Genomic DNA, 19,525 nt, shown 5'->3' with positions numbered 1-19,525 from the left:
GTGAAAGAGCAAGGACGTACATCCTCAGAGTGATTCGTGGTGAAAACAAGGAACAAAAGTCTAATAAATTGTTCTATAAAACCTCAGCCACTGCGGTGTGCAGGTGGGCTTAGGTACAGAGCCTGAAAGGCAGAGACCCCATTTGACCTACAGAGCAGGCAGAGGTTAAAGCAAACTTACTGGAAACTTCCTTGACCGGAATTATTCAACCATGACCCAGAAGACTCCCTTTCTTGGAGAAGGCCATGCTTAATCCTGCTGTCCTTGAGACAGGCAGGTAGCTTGCAAAGCTTGTTCTTGAAAGTGAGGCAGCCTATAAATTGAGCAAGGATTTCATTTTTTTAATTCTGCGTGCATATAACTCACCTGTTCACTAAACTGATTTTTAAAAATCACCTGCACCTTCAAGTGAAGGAAATGTTGGAAAAGAAATCTCAGAAAATGAGGCATTTTTATCATGACATCTGCCACACTGGATGCTAGAAAGATAAGGAAGCTGCACTTTCACTTCTTAGTCTAATGCCATTTGCTAATTCTATTCCAAATGCCATTTACGTTCACTTTTAGCTTTTGACAGAAAACCAGAGTGAAACTTTAAATATTCACTATAAATTATTATTATTCTCTACATTATTGGTTTTCAAAATAATGTGTATTTGTAGGGATTTATTTTCAGCAGCAAATTCAACTATAACTTAACAAACATGCATAAGCAGTCTTTCTTGTACTAAAATAAGTATGCAGTGTGCAAGAGCTAATCCTCAAAAACCTATCAAAAGTATGCTGAATTGTCCAAATTTGCAAACAATGGCATATGAGTAGAAATGGAAACATTTTTATTACTGAAATCTTTACAAAGAACTGCCTGCCACAACAGACACTGGCAATGAGGATGAATGAACTGTGTGGCTGGACAGAGTGCACAGCTTCTATTCTAGACAGTTATTTTAAATGGAAAACAGACAATTTAGACCAATTTTGTCCCTGGTATAAATCTATTAGCATTAATGGTGTTGTGACTACTTGTACCAAATTCAAATTTGCCCATATCTCTTAAAGACAGAACCATTTAACTGTGGATTTTAAGGCTGTTAGCTGAACTAGCTGCTTTAGGAAGAAGAGGTGTATAGGTACAAGCTGTTGGGGGCTTTTTCTTCAGGAGAGGGGGAACAAAGAGAACTCACTGAGTTAAAGAGAAACAGGGACTGTGAGAGAGAAAAGGAGGCCAGATCCTTGCAGCCTTTAGGGAGAAGCAAACTGCCTCACGGCTTGGGCTGAATTGATGAGGATGAGTGAAGTGATTGTGGTAGATGGTAAAACAAGAGAGCTAGGAAGAAGAAATGGAAGAGAAAAAAAGGCTGCTTGGGGAAGGCCGAATGCGTTCGGAGCTAGTGGCCATGCCTGCAGCCCTTGGGGGCCAGTGCAGTGGAGCTGGATATCTAGGGAACAGGGAAAAGCCCTTCCGTTTTGGATCAAGGCCAAGCAGCTCTTAGACCAGGCTGTGCTGGCTGAAATACAAAAATGGGTCTGTGCCTGGGCATAACCAAGGAAAGTTCTCTATTGAACACAATAGGAAGGAAAAAGTAAATTTAATACAAGCTCTTCCTTCTCCGAGAAGAGAAAAAAAATCAACCCAAAGCCAGATAACCAGTTTCTGAATCTGAAACGTGCGAGGGCTGCAGAATTGGTGCTGCTTTTGGGGTCCGCGCCCAGTTTCCTACAAGCATAGCAGAGTGAGGAGGGAGGACTCTCAGAAAGAGGAATGACAGTTTTGAACAAATATCTTTCAGCTTGACTACAGGTCCTTCAAACTGTCATATTGTGGCTGGCTGGTTTGGACGTTAATGATTCAGACATTTCTAGGACTTCCTCCTAAGGTTTCAGGAGCTTTGTCCAGCCTGTCACAAATTAAGAATTTGGGTATGTAGCAAAAACATATGTTAGTGTGGACGAATGTTTTATTCTTAATAATGGTAATCTAAGACCTTCAGTTAACAAACCCTTCTGGAATAGCTCCGTAATGGCCCCCTCAGCCATATGGTTGTCAGAGGGCAGTATTTGCTCCTCAGCAAAAGGCTACAGGCTCTGCAGCAGTTCACTGGAGCCAACTATAAACTCCGAAGTTTCTCTTCAATATTAGGCACCAATAATTCTGACAGATTTTCACAATTAACCAAAACCATTTCAGGCAACCCAGTGTTAAGCTCCCATTTAGATAGCAGCAATACCAGATTTCTTGCATCTTCATGTTTTTCCAGAGTTCTGAGGAAATGATATCTGGAATAAGATAAGTGCGTTACCCATCATGCTGCTTACATGGTTTTCCTACGCCTTTTCCTACGTATGGCTTCTGTCATAGGTAGCATGACCAGTGATAAAAGCCATTTATAGCATAGTGCTTTTCCAAGGTAGCTTTTGGCTGCAGTTTTGCTTCCAGCCATAGCATCTGCATTCGGACACTTTGCACTCTGTTGAAGCAGAGGAAGTGGTTTGAGACTGTGGGACCGGTAAATGGCAGTAGACAGGTCTAAAGTGTATTGTTTTTAAGCGGCTCACTGCTCAGAATGAAAAATGACACTGGATACTCAAGTGTGAGCCAAAATAAATCCATTTTTAAATTGTGATGTCTCTCACTGAATAAAAATTGAAGGACCATACTCTGACAATGGAGTACAGCCACCTACTTATGGCCTGTCAGGACAGCAATAAGTGACTCACCCGCCCACCTACACTCCAAGGACACCAAGGCCTGATGTCTCTATCACGAAGTTGTCACAACACTGAATTTAGACAGTTTTTCCTACTGCAGTCTGTACAGTACTCACCACTTGTTCACTTTTCCAGGTCATCAACCCCTAAAATATCTCAAGGTGAAAATGAGTGGGACTGACATTACACAAACACTTCCCTTTATTCGTAAGCTTGTACTAATATTTGCTTTAAAATCTGTTTGTTGATAAATGCTAATTAAATATGAACTCGAAGCTTTATTTTGATCCTCTCTTGGGGTCTTTTGGACTCCTTAATTTGCGGGGCAATCAACAAACACCACCTAACGTTTTCTGTAAGGTCATTAAAACCACCTCTAGGGAAAAAAAAAAGAGGATTTTATATAGTGGGAAGAAAGTGGAGAGAAACATCTGGAGCAGAGAGATTATGAGAGTTCCCAGTTGTGCCATCAGTTTGTTGATGATGTGAAAATGAAGCACAGCAGTGGCTTTTTCATGTGACGGTCAATGAGCTGCAGAGAATATTCCATCTGCAAAGAGATTCAAGAACCGGTTTGTCCAACAAGACATCAGCCAGTGCTTCCTGAGCTTGCTTTGTCCTTTGAGGAGCAGGTATCTGCCAGGGGCTAGCACACTACCTAATTTTGCTGTGTGTTGCATGGACATGGGAATTAGGGGGAATGTTTTCTGCAGGTAAAAAAAATTACTTTCTTGGTTCATTGTGGGGACAAAGAAAGCTGGTCAGGTGGAGAAGAGAATATAAAGGGAAGAGATAAAAACCATGGGTTAAATGGAAGTGTGAAAGTACAAAATTTCAGCCTCAGAGGCTGTTTGTATAATAATAAATCAAATGGGCCAGGGTCCGATGTCTGCAGGCTATTAGGATGGTACTGTTCACACCTGAAGAGCTAAGCTGTCTCCTTCATAATCCCCACCTAAATACCTGGTACATATTATGCTGCAAACCATTGGCCAGACATTGCCTGAAAGACTGGTATTGGGGACCAAAAACTGAGCTAAAAATTAAGCATTCCAGGTGATTATATGCTGGTGCTTGTGCCCAAGGTTTGTTTCTGCTTTGCTTTTAAGCATGGAGGAGTCAAAGAAGACAGAGTTCTGCCCCAAGGATTGCATATGGGTCCCTTAACCACAGAGAAGCACGAGGTGGGGGAGAACAATTTGACTGAACTCCGTACTATCTGGGTAGTCGCTCCATCTGTTTTATCAGTCAAACTGAGTCACTTGATATTTAAATAACATATTCTCATGCAAGTTTCCAGGCTCCCAGAAGAACCTCAAGGCTTCATGCACTTGCTAAAAGGTAGGATCTCAGCCCCTGCAATTGTGACCACTGCATCACGTCAATAGCTGAACCTCCTTCATGAAGCATTCTTCACTTTCTGGGTTCTTAGGTATTTACTCAGGAGTGATGTTAGCTCCTCAGTATACCAACACAAGTGTAACCCCCCCAGGGTCACTCTGCATGCACAGCAGAACCAGAAGTTCCTCTGTCCCTTTGACAGGGTGAGACATCTTTTCCTTCCCCAATTAGCTGCCCTGTGATGAACTGGAGTCTTAGCACTGAAGTCGAAGGGTCTGACGGCATTGCCTAAGTTGTTGATCATTTTGGTATAAACAGCCACCGGCAGTGGAACTGCAGCTCAGGTCTGGGTGCTTCCTCTTGCCACCCTCTCCCCTCATTGACATAGCCTGAACTTTGGGAGCTGGGGAGGGGCTAGGTGGTTTTCACCGGTTTTAGGCTTTGCAGGATTTGAACTAGTCTGTTCAGCAAAAGCCAGGTGATAAAAAATAATAATCCTTAAACCCCCAGATACTCAGATTGCATTATTATTTGAGAGTCTCGGTTTTCATATAAAAACTAAAGCAGGAATTTAGTCCTGATTGCCTGAAAATGAGTCCCAACGCTCCAAATACCAGATGGCAAATAAAAAAGACCCAAATGTACTATTTTTCTTCTGTACATTAGAGGGGCTTAGGGAACAAAAAGATTCATTTTTATATGCCTTGCATTAGCAGTCTGATATAAAAATGCTCATATCTAGGTAATACGAAGGTAATTTTCTGAGGGCAGGCATCAGGTAGTAGAAAGCATGTGGAGAATGTGACAGTAAAGATCAGACTACACAGAATAAATGGTGGTGAGGCGAAATACACACTCTTGGATATGTTTGAGAGGAATGATACAGGGCAAACCAGGGTGATGAGGAAATGGGCAGAGAGAGCGCCAAGGCCATGGTGTAAGTTTGGGAGATATTCGTATCCACATCGACCTCTGGAGTGCAGAAAGCCAAATTTATGCTACAAGTGCTGTAGGAGGTAGCTTGGTAGTGACAGGCTACGCTCCAGCAACGTGTTCATATTCCAGTTGCAGGTTAGACTGGGAAAACTCCACTTCTGCTGATAGAGCTTGTTCCAGCCCTCCTGAGAAACAAAAAAAAAAAAGTCATCCCGTAAAAGAGCACTTTTGCTGATATGTCTTAATCCATACTAGGGGTTTCTGCTGGCACAGCTATGCTGGTTGCAGATCACACTTCAGCACTCCCCTGATTGATGTACATACCTTGCAAGAGTTTGTCATGCTGATCTGGCCAAGGTCTGTGCTAGGAGAGAGGGAGTCAGAGGACCAGGCAAGGAGGGTCAGAGAGCAGAAGAGTACAGAGGTTTTCATGTTGCAACCAAGCAGAGAGTGAGTAATACCAGAAAGAAAATCAACATATTAAGAATAAACAGTACTCACCATGGTTTACTGGCTGGACTTCTAATTCCAGCCATATAAATGTGGAGATTTTTTTGTTTAAAAAAGAAGTCTCTGTTTTTCATTGCTGTGTTAGCTGTCTGGTGTTTTGTTGAAAGAGAATTATAAGATATTTCCTTTCTTAATATGAAGATGTATTAGCTTGCAAACTTGAAAGGCAGCCTGTGGTTGTTGAATGCATGGGTCTAAAAATAATGGGCTAGTGCTTCATTACATGTAAAAATTGCTTTATTTTGATCAAAACATTGTGTTGCCATTGCAGTTCTCCTCCACCCTTTAAATTTATTATGCTGGCTGCTCTTCAGTTTTCTTCTAACTACTGTTGATACACCACTCTTTCACTGGCATTCCTTCTGGTTTCCCACATATTATTTATTTAAAACATTAGTTATCTCAGGTCCAGTGCTTTTCTTGCAAGGCATACAGGAGCTTGAGTTGCAGTATGAAATTATTTCTGTGGCTTAATGAATGTAATTGATTTAATAGAGGCAAGCAATGCTCTACTAAAATCTCTCTGATTACAATATCATTACTACACACTGTACTACATCTCTATATACTATACAGAGATAGATCCAGTGTGCATATGCACAGACAACGTGTATACATACAATGGGTGCGCGTATGTGTATTTAGATTGTGTACAGATGGTGGGTGCTGTATAGTATATATAGCCTATTTATGGTCACTCTCAGTCATGCAGGGATTAGTAGTGTTACCTGGTAATATAAAAACACAGACAATAAAAACTTGTTTAAATTAAGGCCAGCAGGGAAGACTGGAGTAAGGAATGAAACATCGATCACTGACACTGCTGGCAAAGCAGAAGTAGCAATTTCCCGAGCCAGTAAGCCAGCACAGCACCATGGAAGTACTGTTCATGGGGAACCGGTTGGAAGTTTCAGCTTCTGGACAACAGCAGGGGGAAGAAATACCCATTTTTTCCACCACTGAGAGTTACTTCCAGATCAGAAGAATGCCAACACTCATTTTCTGTTTTTCCAAACATGGGAAAAGCTAGTCATTATAAAAAGCCTCCCCTCCCATTTTAATATACAGTCTTTGATGTACAAGCTTCCATTTATTGCATTAGTGAATGCTGAATTAGAAATAATCTTTCAGCTGTTTCTGTGACATACATTCCTCACTGGTACCTAGCTGTATCTGATGCTTATATACACTCCACTGCCATACAACCTTGACTGGCTATTGCTTGCTACACAATAGAGAGAGCTACAGAACACTAAGACGAATCGCTATACCTAGAGAATACCAATTTCACTATTACACCAGAAAAAAGCAAATAACGAGGCTCTCTGAGTCTTTACAGGTTTTTAAACTATTGGGAAATTCTAGGGACTTCATGAGATCTCTTGAACCATCTTCAGTAGAAGTCAGATCAGGTCTATTTAGCATTGCAGAAACACTCGGTTAGATACTGTTATTAAAAGCAGGTCTCCACTGAAGTTCATTAGGTTTAGTAGGACAAAAGTATGACTTATTTCTTATGGTCAGTGACATAAAGTATAAACACAGACAATAAGTTTGACATATCACAGTGTTCTTAATGTATGTGGTCTTTTAGCAGTCTGTGCTTGGAATTTTTAAGGGAGTAGCAAACAACTGTATGGTTGGATCTTGGCATTCAGCACCGAATTTGGGCATAGGTATTAAAAGCAGAAGTAGTCAGGAGCTTGTGTTGCTCTAGAACTAGGAATTTTCTACTTTTTATTATATTATTTTGTAGATAGTCTGAATTGGTCCCAAACCACTCCTTTCTTGAAGTATTTTTCAGGATGCAAGTTACTAAAATCTTGAATTTGTCAGTTCTCTGCTAACACAAGCAGACACTTTAAGAAGCCTGCAAGCTGCCCGAGCAGCTAGAAGGGCCCCAGGCACCAGGGATGAGTGCTGCGGAGTCAGGGATCCCAGACCTCAGTCCCCTTGCCTCTGCGGCAAGTGGAAGAGCAGACTGGGCAAACCTCCCCATAAGCAGCATCATGAGCCTCGTGACAAACCCAGCAGGTACCACAGAGGATGCTGCCTTCATTTCAGCAAAAGCTCTTCAGGCTATTAGGTTTCAGACAAAGCAGTCAGGCTCAATGAACCTGAATTTTTTCCGATCAGTTCTACTTACAGACGAGTTCCCCAAAGGCGGGAAAGTCACCCTTTCACTCTCCTGCTGTGGAGGTTTTTTCTTCCTTTTCTTTTCAAATCTTGTTGTTTACAGCCCATTTACACCATTTTGTACTAACCCTGGACATTCTGAGTCAGCGCGAGGCAGGAGACAATCAATCAGCGCTGGCCTAGACCTGCAGCAGGCTGAAAGCGGCACTCGCCTTCCCAGAAGGAGAAAGAGCCTGCAGCCACCTCTTTTCTCTGTGTACCCGGCATCCAAGCTGAATGGGAGTCTTGTGTTTGCCCTGCATAGTCACAAAATCCAAAGGCGAATCTGACCGTAGTGACTAGCCAGCAAACAAACCATGTGGTAATACTGGTTTGCACAACTTTCTCTTAAAGCAATCCTGACGAACAACCAAATAGCAGAAGAGCCCCAACTTCGCTTTGTTAATTCTCCAGTGAAGGCATTGCTCCCCTCAGACAACTGCTTGTAAAAACTCATTCGAGCGGCTCTAATTAGCCCTTTGGGAAGAAGTTTTTAAGAAACTTAGATATAGCAAAATGTAAGCATAATGGGTCATTAAATACCTCTTAATTTGAAGAGACACTCAGTTTGGCATTCAGGAACAACATCCTGAGACAGTATTTTCTTTTAGAGATGTGAAACTGAGGTTTTGACTCCATGTGTGCAAGAAATCCTATAGCAGCTTCTATAAGAGCAGAATCATTGCCAAGTCCTTGGTGTTAAAAATTACCAGGATTAAAAAAACTCACAGAATTGCTTTAAGAATCACTTTTTTTTTTCCGAAACGTAAACTTAGGTCTTTTTATATTCTCCTATTTATTTTCTGCTTCTGGGGTTCCCATTTTCAAGTTTTTTCCAAACATGGTTTCTTGCCTTAGCAAGCAAAGATTGTTGCAAGATCCCATTATACAAGGATATGCAGTTTTAAGAACAGCAACAAATACTGTAAGACTCACCATAAAATAGCAAGAGTTGGCAGTGCCGCAGTAAGGATATTAACTTTTGTGTCCTCCCAAACTGCAGTTTCTATAAATAGTGTCTGTCTGCTTTTACTCCTTCTGCAGTTAATTACATCAATTTTCCCGCATTTCCTCTTCTGCAGTGTCCCTGTGAATTGGTATGTTAGCTGGTGGACTGAAGCAATGCCGATGGGTGTTCCCCAGTAAACACCTTGGACATTAAGCTGTTGTAAAAAAAAAAGTATTGCTGCAAGTTGGGAGGTTAAGTGGGTGAGGAGCTGCCTCTGCTTTCCCACTGCAGAAAGGGGCAACTTGCCACTGTGTATTATATTTTTTGGCAGGTGTGCCAGGCACAGCTGAGTGGCAACAGGATCATGACATGGCTGGGGTTTCTCCTGCATGCATCTCCTCTTGCGTGCGCCCCATCTGGTTCAACCTTGTCTTTCACAGCGAAGAACTGGTTGTTTAGTGCTGTTTGGGCAAGGCATTAAGGGGGAAATTCACCTCACCCAGCTTTGGATATCTACCAGGGAGACACCTTCCTCCGTGCTAGTCACTTGCGACTTCTTCTACAGCCAGTGGAAGGCGGTAAGTGCTTTTGAGAATGGGCTTCGCCTGACCTGTTTACCTACTGACCCACTTTAGGATGTTCTTGGTGCCCTAGAGGTGCCGGTCTCTCTCCACCAACTGCGATGACACTTTTTCAGTTGAGATCACTAGAGGAAGGTTCCAGGTCTGAAAGTTCTAAATGCTGATCAACAGCTCTACATGGTTAGTCCTTACAACTCAAATATTACTGGTCATTAAGTATCTGCAGAGTGGTATTTTCCACAGTATCATGCCTATGAGCTAACTACAGCTACTTGACTGCTTTAATTCTTTAGTTTCCAGCCGCTGCTACACCTTTACTGGTTTCTTATCATCTAGTTTATTATACAGTAGTACAGATTTCAAAAAGTCCTTTGTCACCAGTCCCTGCAGCTCCACCGGGGCCAGCCGGCTCATTTGCCAGGAACACGCATGCAGACAGGGTTATAGAGCAGACGTGGCTGTCCAGGTGATGGAGGAAAGGACATGGTACCCCTCTGCTTTCCAGGCAGGCTTCTTTCCACACAAGACACGGATCAAAGGTACGTATTCCACAGTGCTGTAGCCTCCTTCCCACTCCAGCATCCCACGTGCCAGACACAGCCTGTTTGTGAATCACAGATCAGGCTGAACAGTGGGGTCGGGCTCATGGTGTGGTGGAGCAGGAGATCCTGCAACACGTAGCTGCAAGATGTGAGATGCAGGTGCCCTCAGGGCACGGTAGATGGGAAAAGCATTTCAGTGAAATGCATGCAGAATGTGAGAGACTTGCTAGGTCCCCGTAACATTGCTCTCACTTTGGAAGGACAAAAGCTGTTCCTCAATAATGTCTTACCATTGCACTGAAGAGGTCTAGCAGGGCTGCTCAGGCGCTGCACAAGATCCACTTCCCTTAATGCTGCAATGCTGAACATCCATCTTTGTCTTTCACACATGGCTCCTGCTCACCTTGGGACCCAAATCCCCCCTCTCTGGCTGTTGAGAAACTAAGGAATGGGATTTGGAGGCTGCTTGTTGCACGTATGCATACATGCCTCTCTGCGTGCATGTGTGTGTCCGTGTGTATCAATGTATCATCTCCCGCAAAATGGAAGGAAATGAGGAATGATGCCATTTTGGCTGTTGTCTCTCCTCATCTGATTCTGGCATTTTTAGCAGGCTGTTCCCACTGAAAGTCTCTTGCCTTCTTTCTGTTAGTTCAAAACATGTATGCCTGCCCCCTTTACAGAGAGCCAGATGGGATATGTCTCATCTGCAAAGGACAGAACAGATTTTGTCTGATGTGTGGTACCATGTCTTTACAGCTATTTTTATAGCTCTCAAAGTCTTAGATTCTGACTGAGGCCTCTGGGTGGTTCCATAATATTAAGCATATTAATATTAAAACAGGTCCTTTGGAACAAAGGTGGTTCTGGAATCAGGGGCAATTTGATAGATGTTTCTGGCGATATCCAACACGAGAAATCTTTATTTTAGGATTACATAAATATTACAAAAGTGGCCTAGTAAATTAGACAATGTGTTAAAATTAGATTTGCTTCATCTTCTGATGATAGAAAGAAGTTAATTGTTAAAATGGAATAATGGTAACTCCAAGCATTCAAAAACCATGACAATCCAAATCATGAGTTTTTATATCAGTGATATATTTGGGATCCTTTCTCCTTGCCTATGCAGTCTTCATCCTTAGGATTCAGGTGGATGCCACTTTCAGACTGTTCCACGCAACCATGAGGCCAAAGGCATTTTTTTCGTGGATGTTATGATTCTCACATACTCATATAACCCCAAACCATAGAACATACTTTAAATATAATCAGAGCTGATGACTCTGAGAAGAGAAAAAGCAGTTTACTAGCAACAAAGAGAGTCCCAGTCAATGATATGAGAACAAGAGTTTTTCAGCTCTTAACCAGTGGGGTGTTGCATACTTTCTACTCTTTTTTTTATAGTGAAGCTTTGCAAGGGTGGCCCTTGACTGGTGTGCTTAAATACAAAGGCTTTAAACTGTTTTGAAATTAAGGATTTAGTAAACAAATAGAGGAGTCTTCAGAGGCTCCCACACAATTGTTTGCTATCTTTCTGCTGCTGTGTCTATTTGTAAAACTCAGCTATCTGAGCTGGGGATTACATAAGAACTTTCAGCTTCTGTTTAATATCTTTAAGATTCTTTCCTGTTGCTCCTTTATTTGTGGAAGAAAGCTTGTTAATGTGAACCCTGGGTGCTCCAAAACAGAACGCAAGTAAAACTGGTTTTAAAAGATAGCCCACTGACTTATAGACCATTTCTCATAGTTGTGGGGATCTCACTGACAATTTTGGGATATCTGGTGTCGAGGATTCAGCCAATATCACTAAGTCTAAGCACAATTCATCCCAGGTTAGGTTCTCCAAACTTGCCAATACACAGGTGTTTTCCCTAAACAAATAGCTTAAGGGATATGTCAGCCTCTGTCATTTCTTACCTTGACTTGAGCACTGTGATTGAAAGTTTAATGTTAGTAGGTATCTAAGCTAGAGAGAAGTCCAGAGAAAAGATGAAGCCTGAATGGTGCTTGAGGTCCAGGGGCCGGGGGTGAGCCAGAGCCGCACAAAATGGTGGGTCACAGAGCCCGGCAGCAAGTGGCCAAAAGGTCCAGCAACCTGCTTTTTGGAGTATCCGCAGCTGATAGCAAGGAGCCCTCGGGGGGGTGAAGCTCAGTTTCTGGGAAGATTGCAGAGTGATACTATGACCTCCTTATCTCATTCTGGCATTTCTGAAGAACAGGAAAAAGATTTTTGTTCATTCCAGCTTACCCGTGAAGTTAACCCCAAGTGTAAGCAAGTTGGGAACCGGTTAACCAAGGCAAAAAATGGACACCAAAAATTAAAACTGGGAGTTTCTTTACTTTTTCTCCTTTTTCTTTTTTCTAAAACCTTGTTGATTCCATATTCCAAGAGCTGGGAAATGCAGGATATCCCTGCTAGGTTTGCAGTATCATGGGAAGAGTTGCCAGCAGGATTGGTAAAGGGTTTGTGGCTTCACACAGTACCACTATCAGGCCATGTGCTGAATTAGCACTCACCTTGTGCCTCAGGGCCTGAAAGGGGTTCATATTTATCTACGCACATTTAAAAGCAACTACAAACATACTGCAAAAAGGGGAAGAAAGGATGAAGATACAGTGGTGTGTTATAACTACAGGCTGTGAGATTCAGAAGTAATGGCTTTCACTTCTTGGTTTTGTCATGGAAGCATCTGAACCGTGGGACCCAGGTGATGCCCCAGTCCTGTCCTGACTTCATATCGAGACTAGACTTGTATACTTTATGCCTGTTTTCCATGATAACAAGAAACCCGCTGCCAAGTACCAGGGGCTTGCTATTGTACTCAATATGATCCCACCTGGGGATATCACAGGATCAGGACCAAGGGTCACACCACAAAATGCATCTGCCCTACAGTTTAGACACAGCCTGGAGTGACCTGTGGCAGCCTTTTGTGCTGCCCGAGGAACGCCATATTCAAAGGGTGTGCTGTTAAATCCCGAACTAAAGTGATGCTGCAGTCTCACGTCATGTCCAGTAGCAATAATCTTCCTTATGCTCATATTATTTGTTCTTTAAACATCTGCATTCATTTATTTGCTCGTGACTTTAGACTGTGTCTTTCGATCTGGATGATTCTCTCTTTTGCATTTTAAGTCCACCTATCACACTCTCCATCTTCGCCCGCAACTGCATCTCTCTCCACAAAGCGTGGAGCGCAAACCTCAGCGCAAGCGGTAGCATTTTCTCTCCCTCACTGGAAAGACCTACCACGAGGGAATAGAAAAATCCACGTAAAACCGAACACGCGTTATAACGCACCGCCGCCTGGACGTGCGCGGGGCTGGCGGCACCTAACGCTTTCCATCAGAAACCTCATTTTTGGCTGCCGGCTGTGGGGCTGTCCCAAGCGCCACGTCCGCCACCGACGGAGATGGCGCGCCAGACAGACGCGGGGAGTCAGGGGACATCGCGGTGCGTCGCCCGCGCTAAGCGCAGAGGCGGGAATGATCGTGGCGCACAGTTCCAGTCACAAAGTGAAGTGTTTTGAAATGAGTCAGATGATAAAAACTCCCGCCGGCCGCTGCTGGGAGACCTTGGATAAAGGCCGCTGCAGAGCCGCGAACACTTCAGTGGAAATTTTTTCTTTCTACACCCACACCTCCCCCTCCTCCTCCCCCCCCCCCCCCCCCCCCCGGAACGCACAGCCAAAAGCAGGCGACAAAATGTCACCCGCGGGCCTGCATCCCGGGGGTCCGTACCCGGGGGGCGGGGGGGGGGGGGCGGCGGCGCGGCCGTTGGGGCAGGCTGCGCGCGGAAGCGCCGCTCTCCGTTTCCCGCCCGCGGCCCCCGCCGCCCCCCCGCCGCCATGGCGTACGGGACGGCGGCCGCCGCATCCCCCGCGCCCTGGGCCGGCCCGGGGCCCGGCCCGCCAGCGGGACGGGGCGAGGCCCGCGGGAGGAGGGCTCGGCTCGCCGCCTGCCCACGTCCCCTCCCCGGTCGAGGAGGAGGAGGAGGAGGAGAAAGCGAGCGAGGTCCCGGCAGAGCGGTTAGGAGAGGGTTTGAGAGAGCCCTCCTCCCCCCCGGAGGGGAAGAGGAAAGGAGCGCCGTGGCGGGCGGCGGAGGATGATAACTTAGGACCGTGCCTGGCGGTGGGAGCTGCCCGCGCTGCCCGGGCGAGGGCGGCTGGGAGGGCGGCAGCGATGTCCCAGGGCACGGCAGGAGGAGAGGGAGCGCCCCAGGTGCTGCCGGAGGGGAAGGAGAGGCAGAGGAAGAGGAGGCGGAGGAAGAAGAAGGAGAGCAAGACGCGGCTGGTGCGCTCCAGCTTGCTGTTACCTGAGGCCGAGGCGGAGAAGTCCAAGAGGACGGTCCTGGCCAGCAACCGCCTCAAGACCACCAAATACACGGCGCTCTCCTTCCTGCCCAAGAACCTCTTCGAGCAGTTCCACCGCCTGGCCAACGTCTACTTTGTGTTCATCGCGCTCCTCAACTTCGTGCCGGCTGTCAACGCCTTCCAGCCGGAGCTGGCCTTGGCCCCCGTGCTCTTCATCTTGGCAGTCACTGCCATCAAGGACCTGTGGGAGGATTACAGCCGCTACCGCTCCGACAAGGAGATCAACCACATGGAGTGCCTGGTGTACAGCAGGTGAGGCGGGGTGGGCGCCGGGGACGGGGAGCGCCGTGGTGGCAGCCGGCGCTGGGGCCCTGCCAGGCACGGGGGCTTGGGCGAGCGGAGGTGTGGAAGCAGGGCAGCGAGCGGGTCCGTTGTGGAGGGCTTTCGTTTCCACTCCAGGCATGAAGAAGCTCCCAGTTGCCCCTGGAGCTGGTGTCTCCATCTCTGTACTCAGAACTGCGGGAGTTCTTACAGTCCTGTACCTTCAGGGAAAAGCGAATCCGCTCTGATCGGTGGGGTCCCGCAGTAAATCACTGCTTTATGAGTAAGCAACATTTTTTATAGGTCTACCCATACTCTCCGGGCTTGTTAGTGTTTTATGCTTTAAAGGAAGGACAGTGCATGGCAAAGTGAACGTAAGCGTCACAAGCAGTGTTTGGTTTGCAAGCCCTTATGCGAACACTTCCCGGTGTGAGCGGTCAACTACACCGGTGTATAGTTTCAGGCATTAATTTGGTTTTAACAATGAGACCTCACTCAACTAATCTATTAAATCTTCACTGAGCCAAGGAAGGATAGAGGCCTGAGGCTTCTACATTTGAGTTAGGTCTGTGAGATTTCATGACATGCGAATTAGCGAGCCTGCGCTATGTTAGCTTTTCTAAAGAATGAGGCAGCCTTTCCATTGAACATTTACTTTTAAGCAAATGCATTTTATTTATTGTCTCAAGTGTCATCATTCCCTGTGACTTCACTATTGCCCAAAGCTCATGGATGGAGCATTAGGTCATTTATCTCCTTCGGATTTTTTTTTTTTAAATGATCTGGGCTATACATTTAGACCACAGCCTTGGTATCCATAAATCAAACTTTTGCACCAACATTTATGTGCTCAGAATCCAGCTTTACAGAATTTTTGTTTTGCCTTTCTCTCAGTGCCAGCTATCTCATGGTAGCTAAGGCTAAGGTTTTCTGAGGACTGAGAGAAGAACGTATTTTCCAAGAAAGCAGGTTTTAGTTTTCTTTCTGATGCTTCTAAGTCTAACAGAAACGAAACACGTGCCAAGAAGCTTACACTCTGATTCCACAGGCTGTCTGGGAGGGGTCCTCTGGGCTGACGTAAGCACCGAGGCAGAGCGCAACTCTCCTATTGCAAGAAAGGCATGTGAAAAAAAAAAAATGCTAAAAAGAACTCAGAATAGGCTACATTTTCAACATCAGCAGACTCAGCTTGTTATTTCACAAACTCGTATCGCACAAGAAATCTCTCCCTGGGATATTCCCACACCAGTAGATATGCATGCATGGGAACACAAGTAAAATGGCTTTATTTCTGTAAACAAAACCAAAAATAACCTAGCCAAATCACACACGTAGGCATCGCTAACCTAAGGCTGTGCCTAGCGCCTTGCTTGCCTATAGTTGTCCTTAACTCTGAACACTTCTGGTGTTGAGGGAGAAGGGTGGCAGGAGGGCTAGTAAGGGACTATTCTTGCAGTTAAGTAAAAGAGTGCTAATAAGGATGGTTAATCTAGCCTTTACCAAACAAAATTAGTTTAGAAATAAGCTCTCGTGACTCCTACATTGAAAAGAGAGAAGTACCTGTTACAGCAGCGGTTCGAAATACTAACGAATACCAGTCCTGGAATATTAATTCTGGAATGTTTCTCCTCCCTTGCAATTTTCCGTATCCCTCTCTGCTGCTGAAAAAGTAGACATGACTATGAGAAAAGGTGTACCTTTGGTGTTAGTATCACTTGTGCTCTTTTGGGAGTCCCAGCAAAGTGCGCTGCCCTTTGTACTGCTTATGCTGTGCCAGAGTAAAAGTCAGGATTGTTCCTTTTACTGCAGTTTGGATTACTGTTGAGTGACACTTACATAGATTAATTTGGGAGTAGTTTGCCTTTGCATTTGCATCAAAGGCGCATGTCGGCCTAATGCCTCTGGGGCAGCGAACGTGGAAGCTTAGGAACTCTGTCACCTGTTGAGGCACAGCTGTCTGGCTGGGAGCAGAGGTGAACAATGCGTCCTTACAGCCCTCTGCAGAAGCCTCGTCCCTGGTAGCAGCTCACCTGTTTCCACCTTCCAGCAGTCCCTAGGAAAAGATCCCCTCCGCCAGTTAAAAAAGAAAAACAAAACAGGAGGTTAAAATAATTTGCTTATATGTTTTTAATCTGCCCAGTTTTCTTCCTTTTTAGTCTTTTTTAAACTTCACCAAGTCACCTTTTTGAACATCCCCCAGCCCCAGTGAGCAAGATGAGACTAGACACTTGCTATTTTTGGAGATAAAAACTAAGATTCTCACTAACTCGAGTGACAGGGAACCAAGATTGAGAGATTTGTATCAAGGTCATGAAAGTTGCTGGGTGTGAGTTCAGGAAAGCTGTTTTCTCAGAAAGGTGTCATGCTGTTGTGGTTTAACCCGGCAGGCAGCTAAACACGACACAGCCATTTGCTCACTTCCCCCCTCCCCAGTGAGATGAGGGAGAGAATCGGGAAAAAAAAGGAAAAAAAAGTAAAATTTGTGGGTTGAGATAAAGACAGTTTAACAGGACAGAAAAGGATAATAATAATGATAAAAGAATATACAAAAATAAGTGATACACAATGCAATTGCTCACCACCCACTAACCAATGCCCAGCCAGTTCCCAAGCAGCAGTCACTGCCCCCTGGCCAGCTCCCCCAGTTATATACTGAGCATGACGTATATGGTATGGAATAGCCCTTTGGCCAGTCGGGGTCAGCTGTCCTGGCTGTGCCCCCTCCCAGTTTCTTGTGCACCAGGCAGAGCATGGGAAGCTGAAAAAGTCCATGATTAGTGTAAGCACTGCTTAGCAACAACTAAAACATCAATGTGTTATCAACGTTATTCTCATACTAAATCCAAAGCACAGCACTATGACAGCTACTAAGAAGAAAATTAACTCTATCCCAGCCGAAACCAGGACACATGCCAAGAGAAACACAAGCGATTGGACATGACTTTTACTTTGTTTCCTTAGACTTTTTGTTTCTGGAAAAATGTCGAAGTATAAATGTCACATAAGGAAGTAATAAATGACAGCTTTTCTCCCCACATCCGTTTTATGCTGATCACTTCAACAGTTTTACCACCTTTTGACCAAACCAGACTCTCTCTATCTCTCCCCCCACCCCGCTCTTCCTTGTGGTGTCGTGGAGGCAGACTTTGATGCAAATGCTGTCTTCGATAGAGATGCTTCTGTATGTAGGGCAGGTTAATGAACATAGCTGCAGTCGTGTGCTCCCCCAGGGCTGCTAGAGAGCAGTGACTCTTCTCTTGCTGGTCAGTACTTTGTAGCTCTGAAAGAGGCCTTCTGCGAGATGGGATGTATCCGAGTGCCAGAGAGGTCCTCTGTGCCGTGATGGGCTTCCTTTCCTGCCAGCCTCCCACACAGCTGCAAGAGAGCCACCTCAAACATGGACTACAGCGTTCAAACACAGACTACAGCAAATGACAGCAAATTTTAACAGTCAGCAACTTGAAACAGGGATTTTGCTTCACAGTAGTACAGAAAAGCCCTCTATCTCATGTTACATACTGTTTAGTGACCAAGTAAAGATTCAAGTAGGATCCTGTGTGTTCTGTCATATATCCTCCATGTGCTGCTTTCTTGGCTGCCGAAGTACCTGTCCCCTGTTAGATACAAGCAGCAATTAATGATGCGAGATCTCCTGGACAGAGAGAAAGCAGGAGCAGGCAAAGCCTACTGTTACTCAGGCCAGCTCATTGGGAGGAGGTTCAACAGCATGCATGCAGTGTCCACTGGGAGGTCCCCTGGAGCAGCCTACGCAGGCAGATCATGTCAGTAATCTGATGTGGGGGAAAATACTGTTCTGCTGCTATGCTGACTGCTTGACAGCTGGTGCGCAGACCAGGCCTTCTTCCTCCTGCCTGCCCAGTGGTGTGGACTCAGATGACCTGTTCTCGTACAGCCACTGCTGAATCAATGCCTCAGTGGCTCGTAGTTGGCAACACTGTGAAACGATAGAACAGCAATGGATGATGCAACCTAAAGTAAAAAGCTGAAGAGAGATGCAGCTTGTTTTTGCAGAAAGAAGACAGCTTTTGTTTAGAAATTCTGGATGTTTTGGAGAGTCCCTCAAAAGATATTGCTTTCTAGAGTCAAATGGTAGAAAGGGAAAAGACCTGATTCTTTGAATAAATTGAAAGAAGCTGTTGAGTTTGATTGGCAGCATGTCTCGAGGAATGAAACACACTGGAGAACTGCAGACTTGTGTTGCTCTGTGATGGAGTTTGCAGGTCTGCCTGTAAGAGCAGTCAGGGTCTTGATAGGTAAAGAGGGAAAGGTTCTTAGCAAAGAGAAGTCAATAGGGCCTCTCTCTGGAGGCCTTTAAGGGCAACTCTCCTGTTTGGCAATACAGAGGAAATTAGGCACTTACTTTAGGAGGACAGTTTCACAGGTCACCTAGAATTTAGATTCAATGCAGGTGCTTAAGTTAGGAATGCTGGATCACAGCCAAAACTCTTTCTTAGTTGGTTTAAATGGAGGGAAGTTACAAAGGCATTAGAGCCCAGCCTGCAGAAAATTGCTTTGTGTGCAATTTTGCAAACCTGCGATCATCTTAGTCTCCTCTCTTTGTTCCTCTTCCTCATTTCCATCACCCAGGGATGGGGGTTGAAGACTGGAGATTACAAATTCGCAGTCGTAACGGTTAAATCTTGTTTGGCTAGTTACTTTTCTGTGTTATTATCTTGGACTTGGAGGATGGGAGGGTGATTTCTTCTTTGCAGTTTCTGTCCTCCAGTGCTCACCACCTCTGGCTGGAGTTGTGGATCTTACATGTAAATGCTTGCTCCAGATAGTTCCAGGATGCACACATTGCTGCCGCTGTTAAATGTTTGATAGAACTAAATTCATCACTGGAGCAGAAGTGTTAAAACTCTTCTAAGCAGGGTCTTTGTTTTCGGTGTGCTGTTACAAAATATGGTATACATTTACATGGTATGTAAATAGAAGATGAATAGTGATAACTACAATCACAACAAATAATGGCACTCGTCCAGCAGGGAATTACATTTTGTTACTGACTCAGTGCTATGTTGGTGAAATAATCTCTGCTAACATTTTTCTAGGAGCCTTATGTTCAAAACCAAAGGGCTTTGCTTTTTAAATCTACTCTCTAACTCTTGCTGTGTCCATTGA

At 44.9% G+C, this 19,525-nt stretch overlaps 1 protein-coding gene across 1 annotated transcript in view; it reads left to right on the top strand.

The window, feature by feature from the left end:
- Positions 1–13,806: 13,806 nt before the first annotated feature.
- Positions 13,807–19,525, top strand: part of ATP10A (ATPase phospholipid transporting 10A (putative)) — a gene marked incomplete at its 3' end in the record, with an annotated part of 117,149 nt that continues 111,430 nt past the window's right edge. Inside the window, exon 1 of the mRNA XM_082336270.1 lies at positions 13,807–14,371. Within this exon, the coding sequence (XP_082192396.1) occupies positions 13,929–14,371 (443 nt within the window). The 5' untranslated portion in view covers positions 13,807–13,928. The remainder of the gene's footprint in view (positions 14,372–19,525) is intronic.

The sequence above is a fragment of the Platalea leucorodia genome (genome assembly GCF_965183815.1).
Source record: "Platalea leucorodia genome assembly, chromosome: 2".
NCBI classification, from domain to species: domain Eukaryota; kingdom Metazoa; phylum Chordata; class Aves; order Pelecaniformes; family Threskiornithidae; genus Platalea; species Platalea leucorodia.
Note: the sequence above shows the minus strand (reverse complement) of the source record. Positions and strands in the feature narration are given on the sequence as shown.